The sequence below is a fragment of the Strongylocentrotus purpuratus genome, unplaced genomic scaffold, assembly GCF_000002235.5.
Source record: "Strongylocentrotus purpuratus isolate Spur 01 unplaced genomic scaffold, Spur_5.0 spur5_contig_827, whole genome shotgun sequence".
NCBI lineage: Eukaryota > Metazoa > Echinodermata > Echinoidea > Camarodonta > Strongylocentrotidae > Strongylocentrotus > Strongylocentrotus purpuratus.
Window position 1 is genome coordinate 146,871 of NW_022145532.1, and position 23,451 is coordinate 170,321.

A 23,451-nucleotide genomic window follows, 5' to 3' on the forward strand; every position below is an offset into this window, starting at 1 on the left:
CAGTTTCCCCCCTCCCGCGCGAAGCGCGAAAGATTTTTTAGAGAAAGAATACCAATCGTTGTAACGTTCTCGACTCTTAATCCTTGTCTGAATATCAAAAATGTTCTTTGTCTACACCCTTTTCTTCATACGTCCTCTTCCTTTTCACTCCTCTATTTTTTTGGCCGGCGGTTTTTGGGGGACCATACTGCCCCCCTGGCTACGCGCCTGCAGTCAGATGAACATATTATGTTGATACCTTGTCCGCCCCCGGAAGGTCAGGGGTTAAAGGCAATAATTTACGGTCAGATTAGCACTCAGGGGTCCGCCTTAGGGCCCTAGGCGGGGTCCAGAGGGCAGAGCCCCGGAAGTTCAGGGGTTTTAGGCATTTAATTACGGTCAGATGAGCATTATTTTGATACCTGATTGTGACACTGGCAGGTCCCTAATTGGCGTGGGGTTCAGGGGTCGGAGCCCTTAGAAGCCCAAGGGTTTTAGGCACTCAATTACTCTACCTCATCGTATGGGAAATGTTGTTTCCACAGAGTTTTTGGATAATCTAATTACAAAAATAATGATAGCATTCAAGAGAGTGCGTTTCTATCTACTAGTGGGTGTTTTTAAAGTTTTTAATTTAGGCACAGGCTTTGGAGTTATAGTTTAATGGATTTTGTCTGACATTTTCTTGGGTTATGTAAAATGGATTTCAAGTTTAAAGATAATAGTCACGTTTGTATAGAGCTCCTATGTGTCTAAACGCCTTACATATTACCCCGGTCATTGGATTCCATTGCTAACAAAAAGTCGTGTATAGGTTTACTAGGAGATCCTCTCCGAAGCCGCTATCAATGTTATTGGAGACAGTCGAGTTATGGTACGTTGTTCCTTAAAGGTAATACAAAGTTTTGGGAAAGTTTGAAAATTGGATGGATAGTGAATCTTTACAATTTTGATATATTTGGATGCCCCTGTGGATGTATTATAAGCACTAGAAAAATTAGCCCCTAAAACTCTTCTGCTTTTGAGAAAAATGGAATATAAAAATTTACCGGTGCTCCCGGTAAATTTTGATAAATTTCAAATAGCGCCTATGGCCGTACAATGGTAGCTGCGACCATGAAAATTTCAGAATATGTAGTTGTGATATATAATTTCCAAACGGGAATAGCTAATCGGTCGATTTTAGTCAAGAAACATTGTTTCATAGCTAAATTAATATCTTGACCTTGAGAGGGAGCTATACAACATAAAGATTTTATTATTTATAATTTCATAACTTTAGACTAGATTTCAACCGCGACAACGATCAATTAATATTGTAGGAACGCATATGCTGCCAATATGTTAATTTGAACCAAATTTATAACCCCATACCAAAACTTTGTAATGCCTTTAATCATGGTCTATATAGCTTTTTGAGCAAATGCTGAACCGTGTATAATATTTTGATTATGATCTACGCGTAAAAACACATACACATATCAACATATAATTTAACTCGTGATTAAAAATGTGGATTTTCTATACCTTCACATTTTGTCTCATTTACATGTAGATAGAACTTTTCTTGGCCACAGAAACCAACTCTCCTTTAAGCCATATGGTATTACTTTATCTCCCATGTAAATGAGACAAAATGTGAAGGTATAGAAAACCCACATTTTTAATCACGAGTTAAATTATATACACATATCAACATATAATTCAACTCGTGGTAAAAAATGTGGATTTTTTATACCTTCACATTTTGTCTCATTTACATATAGATAGAACTTTTCTTGGCCACAGAAACCAACTCTCCTTTAAACACAAGTGCCATATGGTATTATTTTATCTCCCATGTAAATGAGACAAAATGTGAAGGTATAGAAAATCCACATTTTTAATCACGAGTTAAATTATATACACATATCAACATATAATTCAACTCGTGGTAAAAAATGTGGATTTTCTATACCGTCACATTTTGTCTCATTTACATATAGATAGAACTTTTCTTGGCCACAGAAACCAACTCTCCTTTAAACACAAGTGCCATATGGTATTATTTTATCTCCCATGTAAATGAGACAAAATGTGAAGGTATAGAAAATCCACATTTTTAATCACGAGTTAAATTACATATCAACATATAATTTAACTCGTGATTAAAAATGTGGATTTTCTATACCTTCACATTTTGTCTCATTTACATATAGATAGAACTTTTCTTGGCCACAGAAACCAACTCTCCTTTAAACACAAGTGCCATATGGTATTACTTTATCTCCCACGTCATTGATGGTTATTAGGTGGTTATTTTACCTGACTGCTTAAAAAGCATAAATGCTTGTAAGTAAGCAACCAGACGGCCGACCAGGCGCGGATCCAGGATTTCTTGGGGGGGGGGGGCCAAATTTGAAATTATGCAAGCCAAATATTGGTACGTAATGGTGACCAGCAGTGATGTAATTGGGGGGGGGGGTGGGTGCAGGGAGGGACGATTTTTCCCCCTCCCTTCTTCGCGAAGCGCGGAAGCTTTGACATTTCAGTAAATTATTAGAGATAGGAGACGATTCGTTGTGTCGTTATCGACTCTTAATCTTCGTCTAAATTCAGGTTCCCCCTCTCGCGCGAAGCGCGGAAGATTTTACGTTTCATTAAATTATTAGAGAAAGAAGACGAATCGTTGTAACGTTTTCGACTCTCAATCCTTGTCTGAATTTCAAAATGTTCTTTGTCTACTCCCTTTTCCTTTTCACTCCTCTCTTTTTTTGGCCGGCATTTTTTGGGGGACCACCCCACCGCCCCCTGGCTACGCGCCTGCGGTCAGATGAACATATGTTGATACCTTGTCCGCCCCGGAAGCTCAGGGGTTTAAGGCAATAATTTACGGTCAGATTAGCACTCAGGGGTCCACCTTAGTGCTCTCGGCGGGGTCCAAGGGCAGAGCCCCCGAAGTTCAGGGGTTTTAGACATTTAATTACGATCAGATAAGCATTATTTTGATAACTAATTGTGACACTGGCAGGTTACTAATTGGCGTGGGGTTCAGGGGCGGAGCCCCCGGAAGCCCAAGGGTTTTAGGCACTCAATTACGGTCAGATGAGTATCAAGGGGCCCGCCTTAGGGCTCTTTGTCGGGTCCAGGGGGCAGAGCCCCCGGAAGTTCAGGGTTTTAGGTGTTTAATTACGGCCAGATGAGCATTTTTTGATACCTTATTATTTTGTGACACTGGCAGGAAACTATTTGGCGTTGGGTCCAGGCGGCAAAGCCCACAGAAATCAGGGGTTTTAGGCATTAAATTACCAACAGATGAGCATCTTAGGGTCCGCCTTAGGGCCCTAGGTGGAATCCAGGGGGCAGAGCCCTCGGGGTTTTAGGCATTTAATCATGGTCAGATGAGCATATTTTGATACCTCATCATAATGTGACACTGGCAGTTAACTATTTTTTTTTCTTTCTTGCTCTCTTTCTTTCTTTTTCTCTTTAATATACTTTTTCAAAAAAGTGGGTGGTGGGGGGGGGGGGGGTGGGGGTTCGAGGATCCCGATCCCCGCCGTTCCGCGAGCCCTGACATGTAGGCATCTCAAGAAGCATTTCCTTGTCTGGCTGTAAATTTAGGAGTTTGTCATTTTCCAACAAACGCATTAAAAAAGTATAATATACTTAAAATTATGTCATTTCAGCATTATTTGTAAATCACCGTTATGGAATTAGAAATAAACCACGTTTGAATTTTATTCCCCCCCCCCCCCCCGATCTACACCTTGTTGGCGGGAAAATTGCAACTGATATCCCTTACCTTTCTTCATTCTCTTTCTTTTTCTTTCCCTTTCTCTCCTCTTTTCCTTTCCCTTCCCTTCCTTCTTTCTCTTTTATGTTTGCTGGAGGAGGGCAAGGTCATTTTGGCCCCACCCCGCTCCACACATTGTTGGCGGGATTAACCGCAACTGATCTCCCTTTCTTTTCTACTTTTTCTTTCTTCTTTCTCTTTTTTGTTCCCTTTTAGCTCTCCTCTTTTAAGGCAAGGGCCTTTTGTCCCCCCCCCCCTCCGATCCACAATCTGTTGGCGGGAAAATGGCAACTGATATCCCCCTTCTTTTGTTTTCTTCTTCCTCTTTCTTCCTTCCCTTTATCTCCTCTTCTTTTTTTATCTTTCCCTTTTCTTCCTTCTATTTTTATTTTTTGATTGGGGGGAGACAACAGCCTGGGAGGCAAGTCCTTTTGCCCCACCTCCCCGATCTCCTTCATCCCTCTTTTCCTTTCTTCTTCGTCTTCTTTTTTTCCCTTTCTCTCCTCTTTCCCTTTCCCTTCTTTTCCCTCTCTCTGTCTCCTTTTTTTGGGGGGGGGGGGGGCAAGGCCCGCTCGGCCCCCCCCCTGGATCCGCGCCTGTACAGAAGATTGTTTCATGATTCGGGAATTTTCGCTAGTCAATTTGTTGATGGCGGGGTTTTTGTTGTCCGATGAACTTGGGGTTTGTAAGCTTGAAAGTACCGCAAAGGCGGTCTAGATTAATGCAAAAATAAGGCAATGACAACAACAAGTGTAAATTTTAAGTGATTTATTTCATCATTTTGTCTTAAGGATATTTACACCGATTTTGCATGGTATTTCAGGATTTCCAGTCTGAAAAAAGCAAGGTGAACACGGTAGCTCGTTTTGCCATGAGTATGACGTAATTACGGGATACATAATGACTATCTGGTCTTCTCCCTGACTGGACGGCTCTCAACTTCCTAAAATATTTGTATTTTCCTCTTATTTCTTGTTTTAAACAATTGGCGTGTCCAGGGGAGGGGCAAGATGCCCCGGCAACAACCTTTTCCGAAAGCCTTAAGTTCACACAAAAGTGTGCTCCCGTTACAGCAAAATGTATTACTAACCATAAAAATCGTACCACTCGGGCCTGTAATCATATTAAAAAAAAGAATATCCGCCCATTTTCCTTGTCATATAGATGAATGTGACTTGTAGCCTATTATTCTAGATGAAAGTAATGAACAGGATTTACATCTCAATACATACTCTTGATGACACATGTTTAAACGCCACACATAATTTGTGTTGTTGATAATGTAGAAGGGTTTATTAGAGGAGGGGGTGTTTAGAGAAAAGAAAGCTTTGTTAGATTGACTAATTTAGACAATGAAAATACATTTTCCTTACATGATTTGGGTCGGGTCTATGAAAAAGAAAATCATTCAACTAGGGATCATTTTAATCTAGAGAACAAATCAGAGTTATCTCGAAATTTGCAATTTTCACGTTTATATGCTAACGAGCTGGGAAAAACCAAGCGTAGATTATTTATTCCTGAGCTTACAGGCTGATTTGAGATCTGCCTCTATTTTACCTTGAAATACAGTGCTACAACGAGCAACTAAACTTGATTAAAATTGCTATCATAATATTGATGATGATGTTAGCAATAATAATGATAGTCATAATAGTAATAATCATAATGATGATACAAATAATGACAATAAAAGAAGCAATAATGATAATACTAATAATACTAATGATAATGATCATGATGATAACAATAGCGTGCATTTGATAAATACAAACTGGTCAATACCATCAACAAAGCTCCATCAATTAAATCCAATATACAGGTAGGCCTACTCTCAAATCCTGGAAAATGTATTACTGTGATAGATCAATGCATTTGATATTGAACTCACTTTAGTTATTGTATATGTGTAGGCCTATTTTAGTCATTTCACTTTCATAGTATCCGCGAATGCATGTTTTGATTCAATTAAATTCAACATAAAAGAAGAATGAAGAAGAAAGAAGAAAGAGAGGAATGAAAAGAACCAAAGAAAACATACATAGAGAGATAGAGATAGAGATAGAGATAGAGAGAGAGAGAGAGACACACACACACACACACACACACACGCACACACACACACACGCACACACACACACACACACACATGCCCACACATACACAGGCAGACAGAGAGAGAGAGGGGGAGGATAGAAATATAAAAGAGACAGACAGACATAATTATGTTAGACAGATAGACCAGTCTGCCATATAAACAACGGAAATCGAACCATGAGGATGTTGATAAACCATCCAAATCAGATGTTGAAATAAAAATTCATCATCCAATAACAAAAGGCAAATTCTATACAATATATAAAATTTATTATATATATATTTATATATTTTTGCGTGTTTATCTGTTAACGTATCACTACGTAGATACCATGATCACAACCCGTCCAATAATCTACTATTCAAACATTTTTGGATCTCAAATACACCATTTATGTTTCAGTGGCAGATCTAGGATGTTCTATCCAGGGGAGTCGGAGGAGGAGAGGGGGGGGGGGGGGGGGAGGGAACAAAAACAAAAACAGAAAAAATCTTTAAGTTCTGGAATTACGTTTCTACTCCAAAGTCTTTGACAAGTCCCCCCCACCCCCCCCCCCCCCCAACAAATGTTCAAATGTTATTAAACCCCAGTAGTTGTTAAAAGAAGAACTTTGTCACATGAACCCCCTCCCCTGCACCACCACCGTGTATTTATTGTTCAACATTCAGGAAAACCACAAAGAAAAAGACATAATTAAAATATTTTTAATGATTTAATTAATGATTCATATATCTCCATTACCTTCAAAAACAAAATATAAATCTGAAAAAACATTAATTGAAAGCCACTTGAAAAATAAAATTAGAGCCTTTGGCAATGCATAAATTTCATATTTCATAGTACTTGGAAGCACCATATTTTTAGCAAATGACTACAGGAAGCTGTGCATGGGTGTTTAATGTACAAGGCATTGGTTCATGTAATAAAATTGAAATTCCACTAACAATGGTCATGTATGAATGCTTAGCTTAGTCACATCTTTCTAGTTTAAGAAATACACCTACACGTAAGTCTTGAAATCACAAGTTGCCAGCAGAAAACTTATTAATTTCAATAGGGGAAAGCATGCTCAATGTTCTTTTACAATACATCGATTGACTCTGCAATTAACATTTGTAATAATAGAAACATTATAATGAAATGTTAATCAATAATTTAAATAATTTTAAAAGACTTAGATATTGCACAATCAAATTATCTGATCAATTGTATATATGTATGATCATAAAAGTTGTTCTAAATGAGTAATGCAGTCATTTGCAAGCAAACAGTGATGCGTTTGTTTTAGAGAGCTATGTTCATCAGCGATGAAATTAAAATGCACTTATTTCATGAATTTTTACCAACTCTAGCTAGCTTCGTCTGTTATAGCTTTGTTTACATGACACACCTATCAAATTCCATAGAAAGAAAAATTATTATTACTTTCATACAAACTTATTTACAACAGATTTTAAAAATATAATTAATATCTGATAAATTAAGTAATAATTAATTATACACATGCAGAAAACAATAATTAGGAACATAATTTAGCACCTGACATTACCCAATACAGTCAAAATCTTTGAAGTGGCCTATCATTTCACATTCATGGTCCTTTCATTCATATATCTCTTCCCACTACGCTATATTGGGAATTTTGTTTTGCACATACACTTCTATAACCATATAATATAAGGATAATATGGCAATTATTGGATGATTCATAGTATTCAAGCTTGAAAAAGATATAATTCAGAGAGAAAATATTCAATAAACTAAAATGAGGTATATCAATATAATCATGTACAGAAATATAACATTATGCAGCAAGAAGAAGGGAATGAACAAAAATCAAAAGAACGTCAAATAACTAGTGCCGCATTAGAATGTGAAGTAAGAATATATATTTTTGCGCACCCACCATAGAACCATATACTCTATCATAAACTATAATAATCATTGTTAAATGTACAGAAGTGTTAGAAAGTGTTCAAAATCAGATCTGCCTTGAGGAATCGGTGGGAATAAATTTAGGCAACAAAAAAAGCAGAAATGCAAATTCTCTGATGAACAATTTTTTTTCCTGAACACTCAAACTTGGTTACTTGAGGAGGTGGTAGAAACAACATTTTAAGTCCAATAGCGAGACCTACCAGGATATCTGACATTCCTTTTTGTGGGACCTGCTAATACTTATACCAAGAACAATTGAATGAGTGATTTCCCAATCACAACTCCATAACTATGAGAAATAAATTCATGAAATATACCTGATGTGGTCATTGTCCTTTTTAGGCTACAAATATACTGTCAGTTTATAATGCCTCTTTAGCTATAAAGCAATAACTAGATGTACATGTATTTTGATTTTGTTTGCATCAATCAAAAGCCATTTCCCCCACATATCAATGCACTCTTCACATTGAATCATAGAAGTGAATAAAAAGATAGATATACAAAATTTGATCTTGATAAATGATGAATTTCATGAGATAATTCGTTGATAGTGCTGGCAAGCTCATGAACCAGGAATGAAAACCATGAGAAATGGCAAGATATAAATGGAAAATTAGTTCTTACATTTCAAACATGCTACATTTCTTCAACTTGTTAGACAGTTACAAAAAAAAAAACTTATGATGGAAATCTAAAGACGTTTTGATAACTCTTTCACAAAACAAGAAATATATTAATCTAATTATCTAGTTATGAATCTACATTTATTTCTGAAATATCACAAAAGAAAGAAATATGGTTTACAATACTGGGCATTCTTAAACAGCTTCTTTTTTCTTCTTATTGGCAAGTATTACTTACATTTGATACAATTGGCAAGGATACCTTTCATTAAGCAAAATTGAATCTCTTAATTCTAGTATTACATGTCATTTTGGAATGAACATCATATGTGTTTTAACTCAAATTTTACAGAAGTTATTCTGATCTGATATTTTTAGGCAAGCGATGCTTAATGATGAGCATCATACATGTCAGCACAACTGTAGTTGGCAAACAAAGTAATACACATTATACCCTACCTTTCATTAAATGGTATGCGTGGACATTAAAGTATATAATAATAGAATGACTCTGCATTAAATTTAAATTGGATGCAAAGACTGTACAGTAAACTAGATATCTCTTCACCATATAACAGAAATTATTGTATTTATTTACACAAGTAAAAGGTGAGGTACATTTATACATAGTGTATATATTGTACATGTAGGTGGTTGTTTGAATGATCTAGTGTGTAGAGCATGTTTTGTCTGCTGTCAGCCAAAATGACCTTCTACATGTATGCAGCATTGAGTGAGCATTGTTTTGTTTCTCAGCAAATCAGAGAGTGCAGGATCCTCTCATTCCATTCTTAAAGGCCATCAGAAAATTGTCCAACATGAAACAATCAAAGAAATCATCTGATAATCTGTATCAACCTGCATGATTGCCAAAAACTTGACACATAGAGAGCACCTTTAGTGCACTTATAAAACACTAATGTCATTTGATGATATACCCGGTAACCAACAAAATAAAAAATAAAATGATTGTTTGATTTATGTTGTGTCATAAAGGAAAGATTGATAGATCTATCAAAAATACATTTATACCCTGTGAATACATGTAGTTTAAATGTGGTATACTAAATTGACTTCTACATTCATTTATATGACCCCTGCGAACCCTTGCAACCACCTTTGACCTGTACGATGACCTAACCTGTATCCTGGCAACATCAGACCAATTCAAGGAAGCCCCATCATGTCTAGAAGAGCGTTGATCTTCACGTCTAGCCACGCTGTGTGACTCTTCTTGAAGCAACGGACCCAAGAGGGCGGTAGATTCTTGAAGCCGAACCAACAGCCTAAAACAGCACCAGCCACCGATGCATTATGGGTGCTATCACCTCCTTGCATGGCAATCTGTGTTATCAATGACCTGTTGAAAAGCAATTGCACAAAAAAAAATTAGTGACAGTAGAATGGACATTTTATGGACAAAATTAGCATTGAGTGCGATAAAAAAAAGTCCCTACATGTTTAGAAAATGAAATGATACAGTATAACTTCAAGTACAATATAACTTCAGAAAATATTTAGGTGAAAAGGGAAAACATACATGACTCATCTGGACAAAGATTATGATTCCTTACCCCCCCCCCCTTCCCCGCCCAGTTAAAATGCATTCAAATTTCAAACTATTACATTTACAGTATCAGACAAGGAACGTTGAATTGTACTCAAAAGCAGTGACCCTCTAGGAGAGGATAGCAATATAAATATCTCTCACTCATTATTTTAATTATTATCAACAAAATTGGTAATCATTATCACATTAACCTTATCATACAATCCTTAATCTTTCATTCTAACAGGGGAAGTAATGAAACACAACTAGAAACAATTTGTTATGCTTGTTTGTAAGGTCATGATTGCATAACTTATTTTCATGATTTTATCAATCTTTCAAAACATTTTTAAGCATCTGAAAATAATAATTGGATTTTGTAATGCTCACATCATGAAAAAATATATGGAGTGATTAGAGATTAGTTGTTTTAATATTATGTCACAGAGTTGAGGTAACAGGTGGTTTTATGATTCTATAAAATGCTAAAATGTATTCCATTCATTCTCTTTTCAAATTAGTGTTTCAAACACAAAGCCTAAAATACTTAAGATAATCACCTTGAACAATAAACCAAATACAATTACAATATGAATTGCCAGTCAAAATGCCTTTAACTACTTTATTTTGCAATTATCAAAATGACAGACAAATAAATGGTGTTGTTTTGACAGACCTGAAGTTTGAAGTGCTAGACATCCTGAGAGCTGCTAAACAAGTGGCCACTGGTCTGAATGTATGACTCGGTTTGTTGACATCAAGTGACGTCAAACTGTAATTATTTCAAATTAATATCATCAAACAAAATACTTAAGTGTTGTTGCATCACTGAGGATTCTTTATGATGAGGCGTTCTAATTACCTTATGTAAAGACAAATCATAAAATTCCATCCACGTTTTGAATGTTTTATCATGCACTTAACCGCTATGCATAATATGTATGTGCCGGTACGTATTTTATGGAAATTAGACAAAATTGTTTTGCCCAAGTAAAATTCTAAGATTCAGGGCGTTTCACAAAACTGCCATAAGAACAAGTTCACAGACATCCCGTTCGAATACATATTAAATCTAATGCACGCATTACAATGGGTTGTTGACAAGCTTGTACTTATGACAGTTTTGTGAAACGCTGCCCTGGTCGCTTGTAAATAGACATTTATAAAATTGCAAAGAGGATTTCATATAGATCTGATAAATGAAATCTTTCAAAAATATATGAAAAATATTATGCTCTAAAACTCTATTGGAGCATGCATGCACGTGTACTTGTCAAAGAAGACATTCCTGTGTGGATTCGTGTATTGAGGTTTGACAGATCTTCAAAATACATAAACTATTCAACTTTAGAAAAATTTGTGCTTAAAGATGCTTAAAGTGTAGAAGCAGTACATATGAGTGACAATAACTTGGAAATTGCCTTGGAAATTACTAAGTAATTAAAATAATGTTAGAGTTATTATTAATATAATTGTGCAAAAAGAAAATCATTAACAAGCAACATTTCCCCACTTGATAACACCAAACTAGAAATATAGCCCTTCTAGCTACCTGCAGATGATGGTATAAAAGGTAAGATTTCATGTTTGAAAATACTTCAAATGATACATTATCATGTACGACAGTCAAAGTGAACCTGTTCAAGCATTTTATAAAAAGCATTGAACATTTTATGTTCATATATCATAACTTTCAATAATTTTGATATGATACAGAGTAGAATTTATTGAACACATCTATATGCATATGATATCAGTCAAGTTTCAATGCTTGATACAAAGTAAATTGTTTGAAACATACATCATACCTGTCAATACTTGATACAGAGCAATACTTCTTGAACATCTGTTGGTGTTCATCATGGATTAGATGTTTTCTTCCAATCTCTGTTGCCACGGTAATGATCTTCTCCAGGGAAAGATCCTCGGACGATGACGAGTTGCAGTCCTTCTGAAGAATTAATGCTACTAGTGATGATAAGAAAGCACAGCTGGCCTGACACCTGCACATCATTAAAATAAATATGGAGTACAAATTTAATCCAATTCATTAAAATAGCTCACTCTCTTGATTGAAGCAAATTTGTAAGGTTCATTGGGGACTAGTAATTCTATGTCACTGCGCCACTTTCAAAGAATTTGGGCGAGAAATAATAAAAGATGCTGCTTAAAAAGGGACCCATTAATGTGTCTCTGGTGACAATACATCCTTATCTGCTGCATTTTATATATTTGTTTGTATCTATTCTCATGTCATTTGTTCATCTTTTCGCTAAATGTCGCAATGTATCCCAACACAAACGACAGGGTATAAATTCAGGGCCTGACGCTACTTCATTAATGCAAAAACAAAATAAATCATAAGTACTTTTTTTCTGTCTAAATGAAATAATGAACAAAGTTTGCCTCCATCTCCCCCCTCCCCCCTCACTACACATGTATCTATCTGTCTGTCTGTCTGTCTGTCTCTTTCTTTCTCTCTCTCTCTCTCTCTCTCTCATCATGTCTCTCCTTTCTTTAATATTTAAAGGCAAAATAACAATATGTAACCAATCATCCAAATGATATTTAATTAGAAGATATAAAGGCCTAGAGTATATAATCTTCATGCTTGTGCCAAAACATGTGAATTGATGCACAGAACTTCTTTATACATTGTTAATTAGCAATGTTTACAGGTTGTTACATTTTGTTGAATGGTACTTAGCTGGAAAAAAATATGAAGAATTAATGCAATCATATTTAAAGATGTTCATGCGATGGTATAGATGTCGTGAAGTAGGCAACTTTGCGATCACTACATACCACTCAGCCAATGGGTATTACGATCCCATGCGTACGTCCGTGTGCTGCCCTCCTTATATACTCAGACTTGATAATAGCTGAATAACTATATTTTGTAGTGTTTTCTTACCAGAACTCAAGTTTATCTTTAACTAAGAATTTCACATATTTTAATGAATCTGAGACAAAGTACCCCTTATATCACCATTCCGTTCTATTAAAATCAGAGAATGGTACTCATCAATGCACTTCTCCAGAATTAATGTTTTCCTTTAATTTTGTCAAGCCAATCAACTTTTGTAATTTAATCATTTTAATTAAAAGCTCTACAAGGTTACAGTGCGCTTTCTCCAATAAAGGTACTATGTCCCATTTTCAGGCCAAAAAATGAAAAGGTTAAATTCCAACGGCATTTGAAAGATAATACTAATTTAGAACTTCTGTCTTCAAGTGGGAAAATAACGACTATTAGTTATCAAATCGTCTTAGGAGCTATAGAGCCAATAAGTAATAGTCTTGATTTTCAGACTATAGTACCAAATTGTCATACGTTTTATGCTGCGCAAAGATTCAATCAGTTTAATTTTGGCAATCACAAGAAGTGGGTTAATGTAGACAAATGCTCATGTACTCTTTGCAGCTCATTTTATGTATGTTATTACCAAAGAAGAAAAAAAGCCAGTCAGTCACTCAATAGTGTCTGACAGTGAAGTCTAGCAAGTAAACGGGTTGCCTTGCATAAATTGAATATTAGGACCCTGCTAAAGTTTAAATTTCACAGATAGGACATACATGACATATTCATAATTCCTGCAAAGTTCTACAGAATTTGAGGTTGGCTGCAAAAGGGACATAGTACCTTTAAGTTGTAGAAATTGTTGTTCTCAACTAAGAATTTCATATATTTTAATAACTCTAGGAAAAGTACCCCTCATGTCACCATCCTCTTCTTCTGCAACTAAACAGAGTTGTAAATCAATTTGTCAGGTGGTTGCAGATTTCAAACCTTTAACAATTTCGACTACATGTATAAAAAAAGGCTTTTCGTTTTTAGTAAAAGATTCCTAAGTATACTTTTAATTCACCACAAGAGATATGATGAACCAACAGAAACTTCAGAGGAAGAGCATGTTGCATTCCTCTCTAGCAACATCCGTTTACCAAAAAAAATAAAAAAATATGCACATATTAATTTTCTTTTACGCAATATCATCGCAAGATTTAATGTAAACATTAAGAAACAAGTTGTTTTTTATCAATTCCTAAATATACAAATGCAATTGACCAAGTATGAAAAAAATGTAAGAAAACACAACATCATACCTTTAAACTTCAGCATACTACAGTATAATCTTTAAAGGGGGTGTAAACTGATGAATACAGGCGTACGCCATCTACATGTACGTCTCCTTTTGGACAACTGCACGTAAATAAATGGACTTGACTAACGGTAGTCAGCGACTTAATCTCTACATGGTCAGCGTTCTCGAAACATACCGAAGTTCTTCTCATGCTTCGGTTTTGCATAATGCATATAATTATGTTGCACGCACATGATTGCTGCGGTTGCGTCCGTAGTCGTATTATACCCGATTGGCCCCGAGTCAGGCTATGGGAAAGACCCGTAGTCTCGTCGGTTTACAACCCCTTTAACATCATGCTCTTGTTTTCATTTTGCTACTAACCACAATTTATTTTTCCATATAGACGATAGTCCAATTTTAGTAAGAACACTCAACTGTATGCAATGGTCGTGGGTTCACAACACCTGTGTGCTTTAACAAGGCAGTTTTTCTACATCGCCCTTCTCGACCCAGGTGTATAAATATGTAACCTGATAGTAAGTGAACAATGTGGTTTGAACTTGAACATATATACACACCTGTTAGATGGTGGCTGACTTAAAAATGTTCCCCAGGGCCCAGGGAATATACAGGGAGCATATCAAGGTGTTCAGGTGTCATAAGACTGTGGAATACATGTTTTGTGGTATGGGTACCAGACCAGCACTAATTAGTCAACATTTGCCATACTTCGCCCCATGGCAGAAAGCCAGAAAATGGGTAGGAAGATAGTCCTTGAATGCTTTTAAGCACTTTATGGCAGCTGGCCTAAGGATAGGGCAATGATATTACTTTATAGTACAGGTGTTGTGGTCTAGTAGATAAGTCACCTGACTGCAGATCACAAGGTACGAGGTTCAAATCCCAGCCTGAAACTGACGTTCTTTGGAAAGACGTTAATCTACATACACTGTATGCCACTCTCCACCCAGGTGTTAAATGGGTACCCGGTATGATGCGAAAGTTAATGTAGTTTGCTCAACATTGTGAGCATCTGTAAAATGTTGCCTGGCTGAAATGCTCCTTTTTTATGATAATGATGATGCTACATATATGTAGCATCATCATTATCATCAAGTGTCTCAAATTGTATAAATATAAGTAGACTGCCTTTTGCGAAACACAGAAGACAAAACTCAACTCAAACTAGATGAATACGACTGCATTTCTAACATGTGTGTCTGTTGGTAAGTGATCCCTTAATGTTTAAAGGATCCCCAACTTTTAAATTTATCTATTTGTACATACTTGAGTCCAGTTTTGATGGATTATAACACTTTCATGACCCTATGATGTTTCATCTTGACCTCCTTCATCCAAAATATAATCAGTTCATTCTTGCACGGTTGCTCATACATCCAAGTTTGATTTGAATTGCCTAAATGCATTACAAGTAATCACCGGTAATCAGATATTTTCTGGCATTTTTGATAATTGTTATGCCTCTGTTACATTTGATCTTTTCCGCCCAAAATTCTAATCAATTTATTCTTGTATGCTCAATTATATTTCATTCAAGTTTGCTTTAAAGAAAAGGTTCTCATTGCAATTGTAAACTAACACTGAGTGAGAATATCTCATTTGCTTAACTTGTAAATTCAAGCAAAAATTATAAAAGTTGATTACGGTAATATTGACGAAAAATCAACCCACTCAAGACCTCCAGAATGATCGTAATCAAGACTCAAAATACACGGGGGCGACGGGCGATTCACCCCCATGAGCTACATAATCACCTCCGTCAGATTGCTTACGGGGGCGATTGCAAGATTAAAAATCACCCCTGTGGAATTATAACATAAAGATTATCTTTTCTTTCATAACTTTCACAAAATATTGAGTTTCAACTTTCAAACCTTAAACCAATAAAATGGAATTATGGAAGTTAGATTAGTGTGCTGGATTTCTCGATCAAATTTTTCGATGTCTGGAGGTCGCCATATTGTAAACAAATGTATGTTTATTCACCGCAAGATTTCGCTATATCTACCATCTCCACATCTCTATGAGTATTACCGATACAAACAACAGAAGCTCGCAGAGCAGTGCTTGTAAAGTTGTAAGAGGGAAAATGCAGATTTAAATAAATGATAATGATGAAATAGCAAAGAATTTAGGAGCCATGGGTACCAATTCAATGGAAATTTGTATTTAAAAAAGAGCCCCTGTCAGTACTAAAAGAGCCCCCTTGCATGATCATAAACACCCGATCAGAGTTTGGTTAAAATCCATCCGATGGTTCTTGAGATATCGCAGTAACGAAAAGCACAACGGATGGACATCAAGAACGTTGACATACTGATAGGTCGAAAGTCACAGTGTGTTTCAAACTTTGAACATTTCTTCTTTTTTATGCGAGAGGCCCCAAGAGATACTTAAAGTAAGCATAATAATAATAATAAAAAACATAATGTTAAAATAAGATTCCTACCTTGGATCCTGGTGTGTTGATGTACATATCCTTAAAGCATTCTCCTCCACCTCTTCTAGTCTGTAGAAATGAGGCACTCCAAGGATAGCTGTTCTCACTACGGCACAGTTATCAGCTAGATGTTCACAGGAATCAGAGTCATGACAATCGTAGTTCCTGTTCCACAAACCTCTTGCTATGGCACTGGGTTCTTGACAGAACAAGGGGTTGGCTATCACCTGGGTGGAGATGAACAACAACAAAAAAGCAAAAGCTATCAATAACAAATGGAATACAATCTAATTTAAAGACCTTATCTGAACTGAAAAATAAAATGGATGAATAATATATATCAACGGAAAGCTTATAAGCCAAAGATTACAATAATATCAATTATATGCCATTTTAAGTTTGTCAGATGAGTATCAGCTCTCTCAAAACTCCAAATCTAAAGCTCTGAAAACCGGAAGTTGTTGACCTAACAACTTGCTATTGACTTGATGACATCATCCTATGCATATTCACAATGACTTTGCATTAATTAAGTACGGCTCATCGCCTCAGCTATATTGGTTAACCAATCAGTCCACATGTTATGTTGTCACTGTATTAACTTAGGCAAATTTGACCCCAGTTGATCTGTAATTTGGAGGGGTGCGGGAAATGAGGTTTTGACTTGCTTTTGTGCAATAATGAAAGGGTAAATACTTTTTGTTACTCTCTACATTCATTCAGTTTTCCATTGATATCAAGTTGTATTTTCATTGAATAAGGTCTTTAAGTATGATAGATATATATATATATATATATGAACCATAGCCCAAGTTGTCTCAGACTTAGTATTCAATGGTTCGATATTTGTATTTTTCTTTTTAACATGATACTTTAAACCAAAATTTCATGAGTTTTGTTGTAATATATCCCCCCTGTAATATGGTTTCCATCCAATGTGATTCAATTCATACAGCCTTTTATCATATGTAAGCTCCCTTCAAGGTATTTAATGGTTTAGGTGAATGGATGAAAACCTAATCCTTTCTTATCATCTGCTAATACTTTTCTATGAAGCTTTTTGCAAGTTGAAGGTACATTGGATACAGTGAATTTAAAAAATTGATATGCCTTAATTACTAATAGTTATAACATTCATTTGTATCATCTTCTTGTGTCATTGTTGATTTGAACTTTCTTCACTTAATTTTGTTCCCTCTTGATCTTTTCTCTTTAATTAACTTTAAAAACATTCTCATGATCAATACTGTATTTTCCCCTTTTTTTCCTTTTCATCCTATAAACTGATCAGAGATCAAAGGAAGTTTTCTCTTACCTTAGCCACAGTATTACTGAACCCCTCGAATCCCTTGGTATCACCAAGCTCCGGAAAGCCATGATTGTACCAATGAGCAAGTCGTTTGGCAAAGTCTAATTCATCTACCACACCAGCCCATTGGAGAATGGAGTCCAAGGTCAGAACCTGGAAAGAACAAAAGGCAAATCATCATAAAATGATTTCTATTTCACAATGAGATCATTCAATCTTTTCAATCTCATCATTTCAATCTCACAATGAGATCATTTCAATCTTTTAAATCTCATCATTTCAATCTCACAATGAGATCATTTCAATCTTTTCAATCTCATCATTTCAATCTCACAATGAGATCATTTCAATCTTTTCAATCTTATCATTTCAATCTCATCATTTCGCTCTCACAATGAGATCATTCAATCTTTTCAATCTCATCAATTCAATCTCACAATGAGATCATTTCAATCTTTTCAATCTCATCATTTCAATCTCACAATGAGATAATTTCAATCGTTTCAATCTCATCATTTCAATCTCATCATTTCAATCTCACAATGAGATCATTTCAATCATTTCAATCTCACAATGAGATCATTTTAATCATTTCAATCTCATCATTTCAATCTCACAATGACATCATTTAAATCTCACAAAGAGATCATTTCAATCATTTCAATCTCACAATGAGATCATTTCAATCATTTCAATCTCACAATGAGATCATTTCAATCGTTTCAATCTCATAATTTCAATCTCACAATGAGATCATTTCAATCATTTCAATCATCATCAGATCTCCTTCACAATTATTATCACTGGCAACTGATGTCAGTTCTAAATAAATCAAAATTGATTGAATACACTTCTCTGCTACAAGAAATAGTAACTGCATATCTTTAAATACACAAAATGACTGAAGTTCTTTCCTGAAATCTGCTATCTTACCAATTGATCAAAGGCAGTAGTCCAGTCTCCCTTGGCCCATTGGAGTCTATGTTTATCACTGATCCTCTGACCAGGATGAAGAGTATCTTCTTCATAATGAAACCTGCATTCATCCTGTGTCATCCAAGCAGTGCACAAACCAACGGCATCACCAATAGCAGCACCATACAGCAGACCTAACAGAGATAAACATCAAGGAAAATGATGACATTTTGCAAGTTGGATGATATTCTCAGTAGAGAAACTCATATTGGATTAGAATATTACATTGCAGTTTATCAATCTAGATACTCTCTCAAATAAAAGTTGATGTACCAATTTTTCATTCATTCACTAGCTTTTTTGTTTCCTTCTGATTCAGTAGAAAGTACACTTTAACAGCACAAGCTGATTCCATCTTATTATTTATTTTTAAACTTAAAAGCCTAATTAGATCATCTGGTCTATTATTTATTAATTCTACATTTAAAAAAATCATCACCTATACTCTGTAAAAAATATTTTATTGTATTCTTTGACTTAGGACATTCCCTATTTAAAATGCCATTTGGTGAATAAATTGAATTAATTTCAATCACATCAACACATCCTAAACTCTAGGAGGTGCTATAGCTCAGTTGGTATATAGCAGTTTTCTCGTAATCCGGCGACACAGGTTCGGAGCCAAGTCGATGCGCTAGTGCCCTTTATTACCAGGTCCCTCGGAGACAACCTAAAGCCGTTGGTCCTCTGGTTTCAAGCATTTATGCTTTCTTAGCAGTCAGGTAGAATAACCACCACAATATAAAACTACACAGGACCCAGTAGAAATACCGGTAGCTCAAACTTACCAACAACTTTATCCATGAGCTCATCTGCTTCCAGAGTAGTAGCCCCTGGAGGGGGCCGAAGAGGGGTACGGATTCGGCTTTTGGTATTGGTTGTCTCCGTCAGCTCTTGGGCATACTGTGCTTGTGCACACTGTGGATTGGCAACACGTGACTGCAATACATCACCTATGATATAATGCAAAAAATATAGTACAGTTTGATAAATTACATGAAATTCCTAAATAACGTTGGTGAGTGATGAAGGCATTTCAGCTCGTGGCAATTTTCTTGAATGGAATAAAATGTGTTTCTGAAAAAGTGTGGATAAGATCTTTCCCTCCTATAGGAAAACAGTATATCAAGAAATTTACTATTAGTAAGTATGATTTATAAGGTAGAACAATTTTTCAACTCGCGAAATGACAGAAAATTCTTCTTGTATGCCTTCAAGAACTTATCAATCCAGTACAAGAGGTGGTATGGACTTTTCTTTCAATTATGGTTTATCATCTGGGCAATTAAAAAAAATTAGAAAAAAATAAAAATTCTTACATACAGTAATTAAAGCCCCACTGCACTTCTATAGCTACTTGCACCCTCTATATAGCAAACAATGTCTAAGTGGTGGCCATTGGTCGCCCATGGTCCCCTTCTTGAAATGTTAATTGACAGCCGATTTGATGAGATAATCACCTGTCAGTGACTATGCAGGGAGGTCTAATCCCTCCTGGCCAAACTAGCGCAGAAAGGCTTTAAATGCCAAACATGTTTAACAAAAATTAATAAGTCTGAAGATGATACATGAAGCAAATTATTTGCAATCATTATGTGATAAAATGAAAGAATAATATAATATACCTCTACATCTTTTAAAGATGTTTCCAGAATTGCTTTTCTTGAGAATGTACCCATTTTCAGACTGCTTCCTAAGAAACTGCAATGTCTTTTCTGATCCTTCATCGCACACGCTCTGTGGAGGTGATGCACATTTATTATTGGATGCCAGCAACACTTCTATTGTGCCCGACTTCCCGAGAGACAAAGGCAACAGTGTTAATGAATTATCCATGACGTTCAACTTATGCAGCGACTCCATCACCCCTATATTCTCCGGTAAAGACTTCAGTTTGTTGCTAGATACGTCCAGCTTTTCAAGCTTCACAAGGTGGATGAAGGAATCCGGGAGATGTTCAAGTTCATTGTGATGAATGAGCAGCGTCTTGAGATGGAAAAGAAGAGAGAAGCTGTCCGGTAGAGCAGGGATGCGGTTGTGAGCCATGTTGAGGTAGGAGAGATGCGGGAGGCGGAGGGGTATCTCCGGTGGAATGACTGATATGTGGTTGAAGCTGGCATCCATGTGTTCAAAGAGTGAGATGGAGTCTACCAGAGCCCATGGTAATTCAGTCAAGGCTCCTTCTAAATCCTCACCAGCTACATGCTAGATGGAAAAAAAAAGAAGCATAAACTAGTCATATTTAAGCCCCACAGCACTACTTATAGCTACTTGCGCCCTCTATATAGCAAACCATGCCTAAGCAGTGATTGTTGGTCCCCCATGGTCCCCTTTTCCTTATGTTAATTGAGAGCTGATTTGATGAGATAACCATCTATCAGTGACCATGCAGGGAGGTCTAATCTCTCCTGGCCAAACTGGTGCAGATACATCTTGCATTTTATTTATTTCTTTTTTAAAATACGAAATCAGTTACATTTTACTTTTGGTATCTAGACTACTTAAGTGACCTTTGATGTGAAAGACAAGCTGTAAATTATACAAACTTTAGAATAAGTCAAATATAGACTTTAAGGCTTCCCCACACTTTCCTGTTAGAGCGCTAACAAGGCCCTTACTTTCTGATAATCAGCACTGGTTATCTTCCTGGTGAGCTTCAATTCTCTCCTCTCATCAGGCCGCACTGGAGTAAAGTCATTCACTTGTAGCTGAACATTCCCCATTTCTGCCTCAATGAAAGTTCCACATCATTTGACAAAGAAGTAGTGAAGTAGAATTTAGAAGTCTATCTATAATTGACAGAAAAAAAAGGATCATACAATCAAAATATTTTTGTAAAAATTTCCTTATTGGTTCTGGATTTTTTAAATTTTTTTTTACAGGTGAGATAAAATGATTTGGACAAGGTGCTACTATCACGGGTCCTTTAACACTAGATGAACAAGGGCAAAGAGTGAGGGGGGGGGGGGTATAAATTGAAAAATATCTAACAACATCAGCAAAGAGATGAGCAGTCAGCAAGATCCTGCATACAATACAGTGTCAGGAGCAGGGGGCGTTTAAAAAAATGTGGTCACATCAGGAGTATGTGGGGACAAGGGTGCAAAATTGACAATTTAGTTTATGGAGGCAAGAAATTTGGCATGCATCAGTTGTTGTTTGGTCAGAAAAAGCTCCATCAATTATTAAAAAGAGTGACAAAAATGAACAGAGAACAGCTAGCCCAAAGAAATCACTCGTTTGAGATGCAGGAGCAACAAGATGGCTGCTGTTTGCATCATTGATTCTTGGTGTACAATACAAATTATTATATGCAACACCCTATCCATGTTATGCTAGTCAATGGACTAGTACTACTCTGACATCGATCACAATCCCATGGGAGAATGGCTAGCGAGAAAACTGCAGACTTTGGAAAGATTGTTGTCCTTGCTAAGTAATCAAACAAAAAAATTCCAAGATATATGACAGTTTTTAATAAAATTATCAGCCAATATTTGTTGGGTTTCTTTATACACGCGAAAATGACCTTTAAATTAAACAAACTGAAATTTGTACAAATTGCAAGAGAAAAAAGTTAAACGGCTGTGCAGAGTTGCGGACCTTCTTTAAATTTTTGTTTCTTGATTTTAGGTTTAAACAAACAGGGTACAAACTACAGGGTAACAGGTGGGTTTTTTAATGAAACATTGATAAAATCACCCATTTAGCACATAAAGATCTGGGAATTAAACACCTAACGGGTATAATATCTTTTACAAAACACAGAAGCTGTTGGATATCATGTTTATTGCTTAAGGGTAGAGCATTCTTCCAGTTGTGGTAAAGGTAACAAGAATAAAAAATTCAACAAATATATTAACACTGAATAACAGCCATCTGATCATGCCAGGCCATGGTGAAAGGAGTAAAGTTTGTACAGAAACGGGAAAGAAAAGTAAGAATCCAATGCGCATGGAAATAACAAGCTTTCCTTACTGCATCAATGTAGCCCTGACTGAGCTGAGCTGAGTGTAGACCAAAAATTTCTGTCTCTTTCGTTTGTTGGCCTCTTATTTGGGTAGGGTCCGCCGTCGGCTAGAGCTCTCCTCTCCTTCGAGCTATAGGAGCCGACCCTACCCAAATAAGACTGAGGCTAACGAATGTCGCTCCTCTGTTTAAGAGGCTAACGAACGAAAGAGACATAAATTTTCGGTCTAAGCTGAGTGCAGCTGATCTGACGTTCGAATCCCATCAACCCCATGACCATTTCCCACCCCCTTATTTGTGCCTATTTAATTACAAAACCAAAGTTATTCTTTATAGTCATGAGGACCAAAAGTTTCAACAAAATATCTAGCAGTGTTGAAAGTTGAATAACTGGAGTCTATTCCATTCTTTTGAAATTCTAATATATTTACCAATTCACTTGTCTTTAGAGCTAGCCCCATTCATTGATTCCGCCCCAGCTGTTTCTTTACAAAACAATACAAATTGTACATGACATCGATATGCAATGCAATAACCATGTGGACTATGACGTGCCAAAATTGAGATAAATCAAGATTAGTGAATATAATGATGTACGTGTAATGATTACATTTACATTACTTAATAAATGCCATCAAATTAGGTTTGAGAGGATCATATTCGAAAACATGACTTTTTTTAAAC

The 23,451-nt window shown here is 36.1% G+C and overlaps 1 protein-coding gene across 1 annotated transcript; it reads right to left on the minus strand.

The window, feature by feature from the left end:
* Window positions 1-6,545: 6,545 nt before the first annotated feature.
* On the minus strand, window positions 6,546-23,282 carry LOC100888319. The gene is made up of 10 exons (XM_003730197.3): window positions 23,199-23,282; window positions 21,417-21,587; window positions 20,424-21,003; window positions 19,587-19,751; window positions 18,757-18,932; window positions 17,830-17,976; window positions 16,524-16,741; window positions 11,774-11,968; window positions 10,642-10,737; window positions 6,546-9,776 (listed from the first exon to the last, which is right to left on the minus strand). The coding sequence occupies exons 2-10, from the start codon at window positions 21,519-21,521 to the stop codon at window positions 9,584-9,586; spliced, it is 1,875 nt and encodes a 624-aa protein (XP_003730245.1). The 5' UTR covers window positions 21,522-21,587; window positions 23,199-23,282; the 3' UTR covers window positions 6,546-9,583.
* Between the last annotated feature and the right edge of the window lie 169 nt (window positions 23,283-23,451).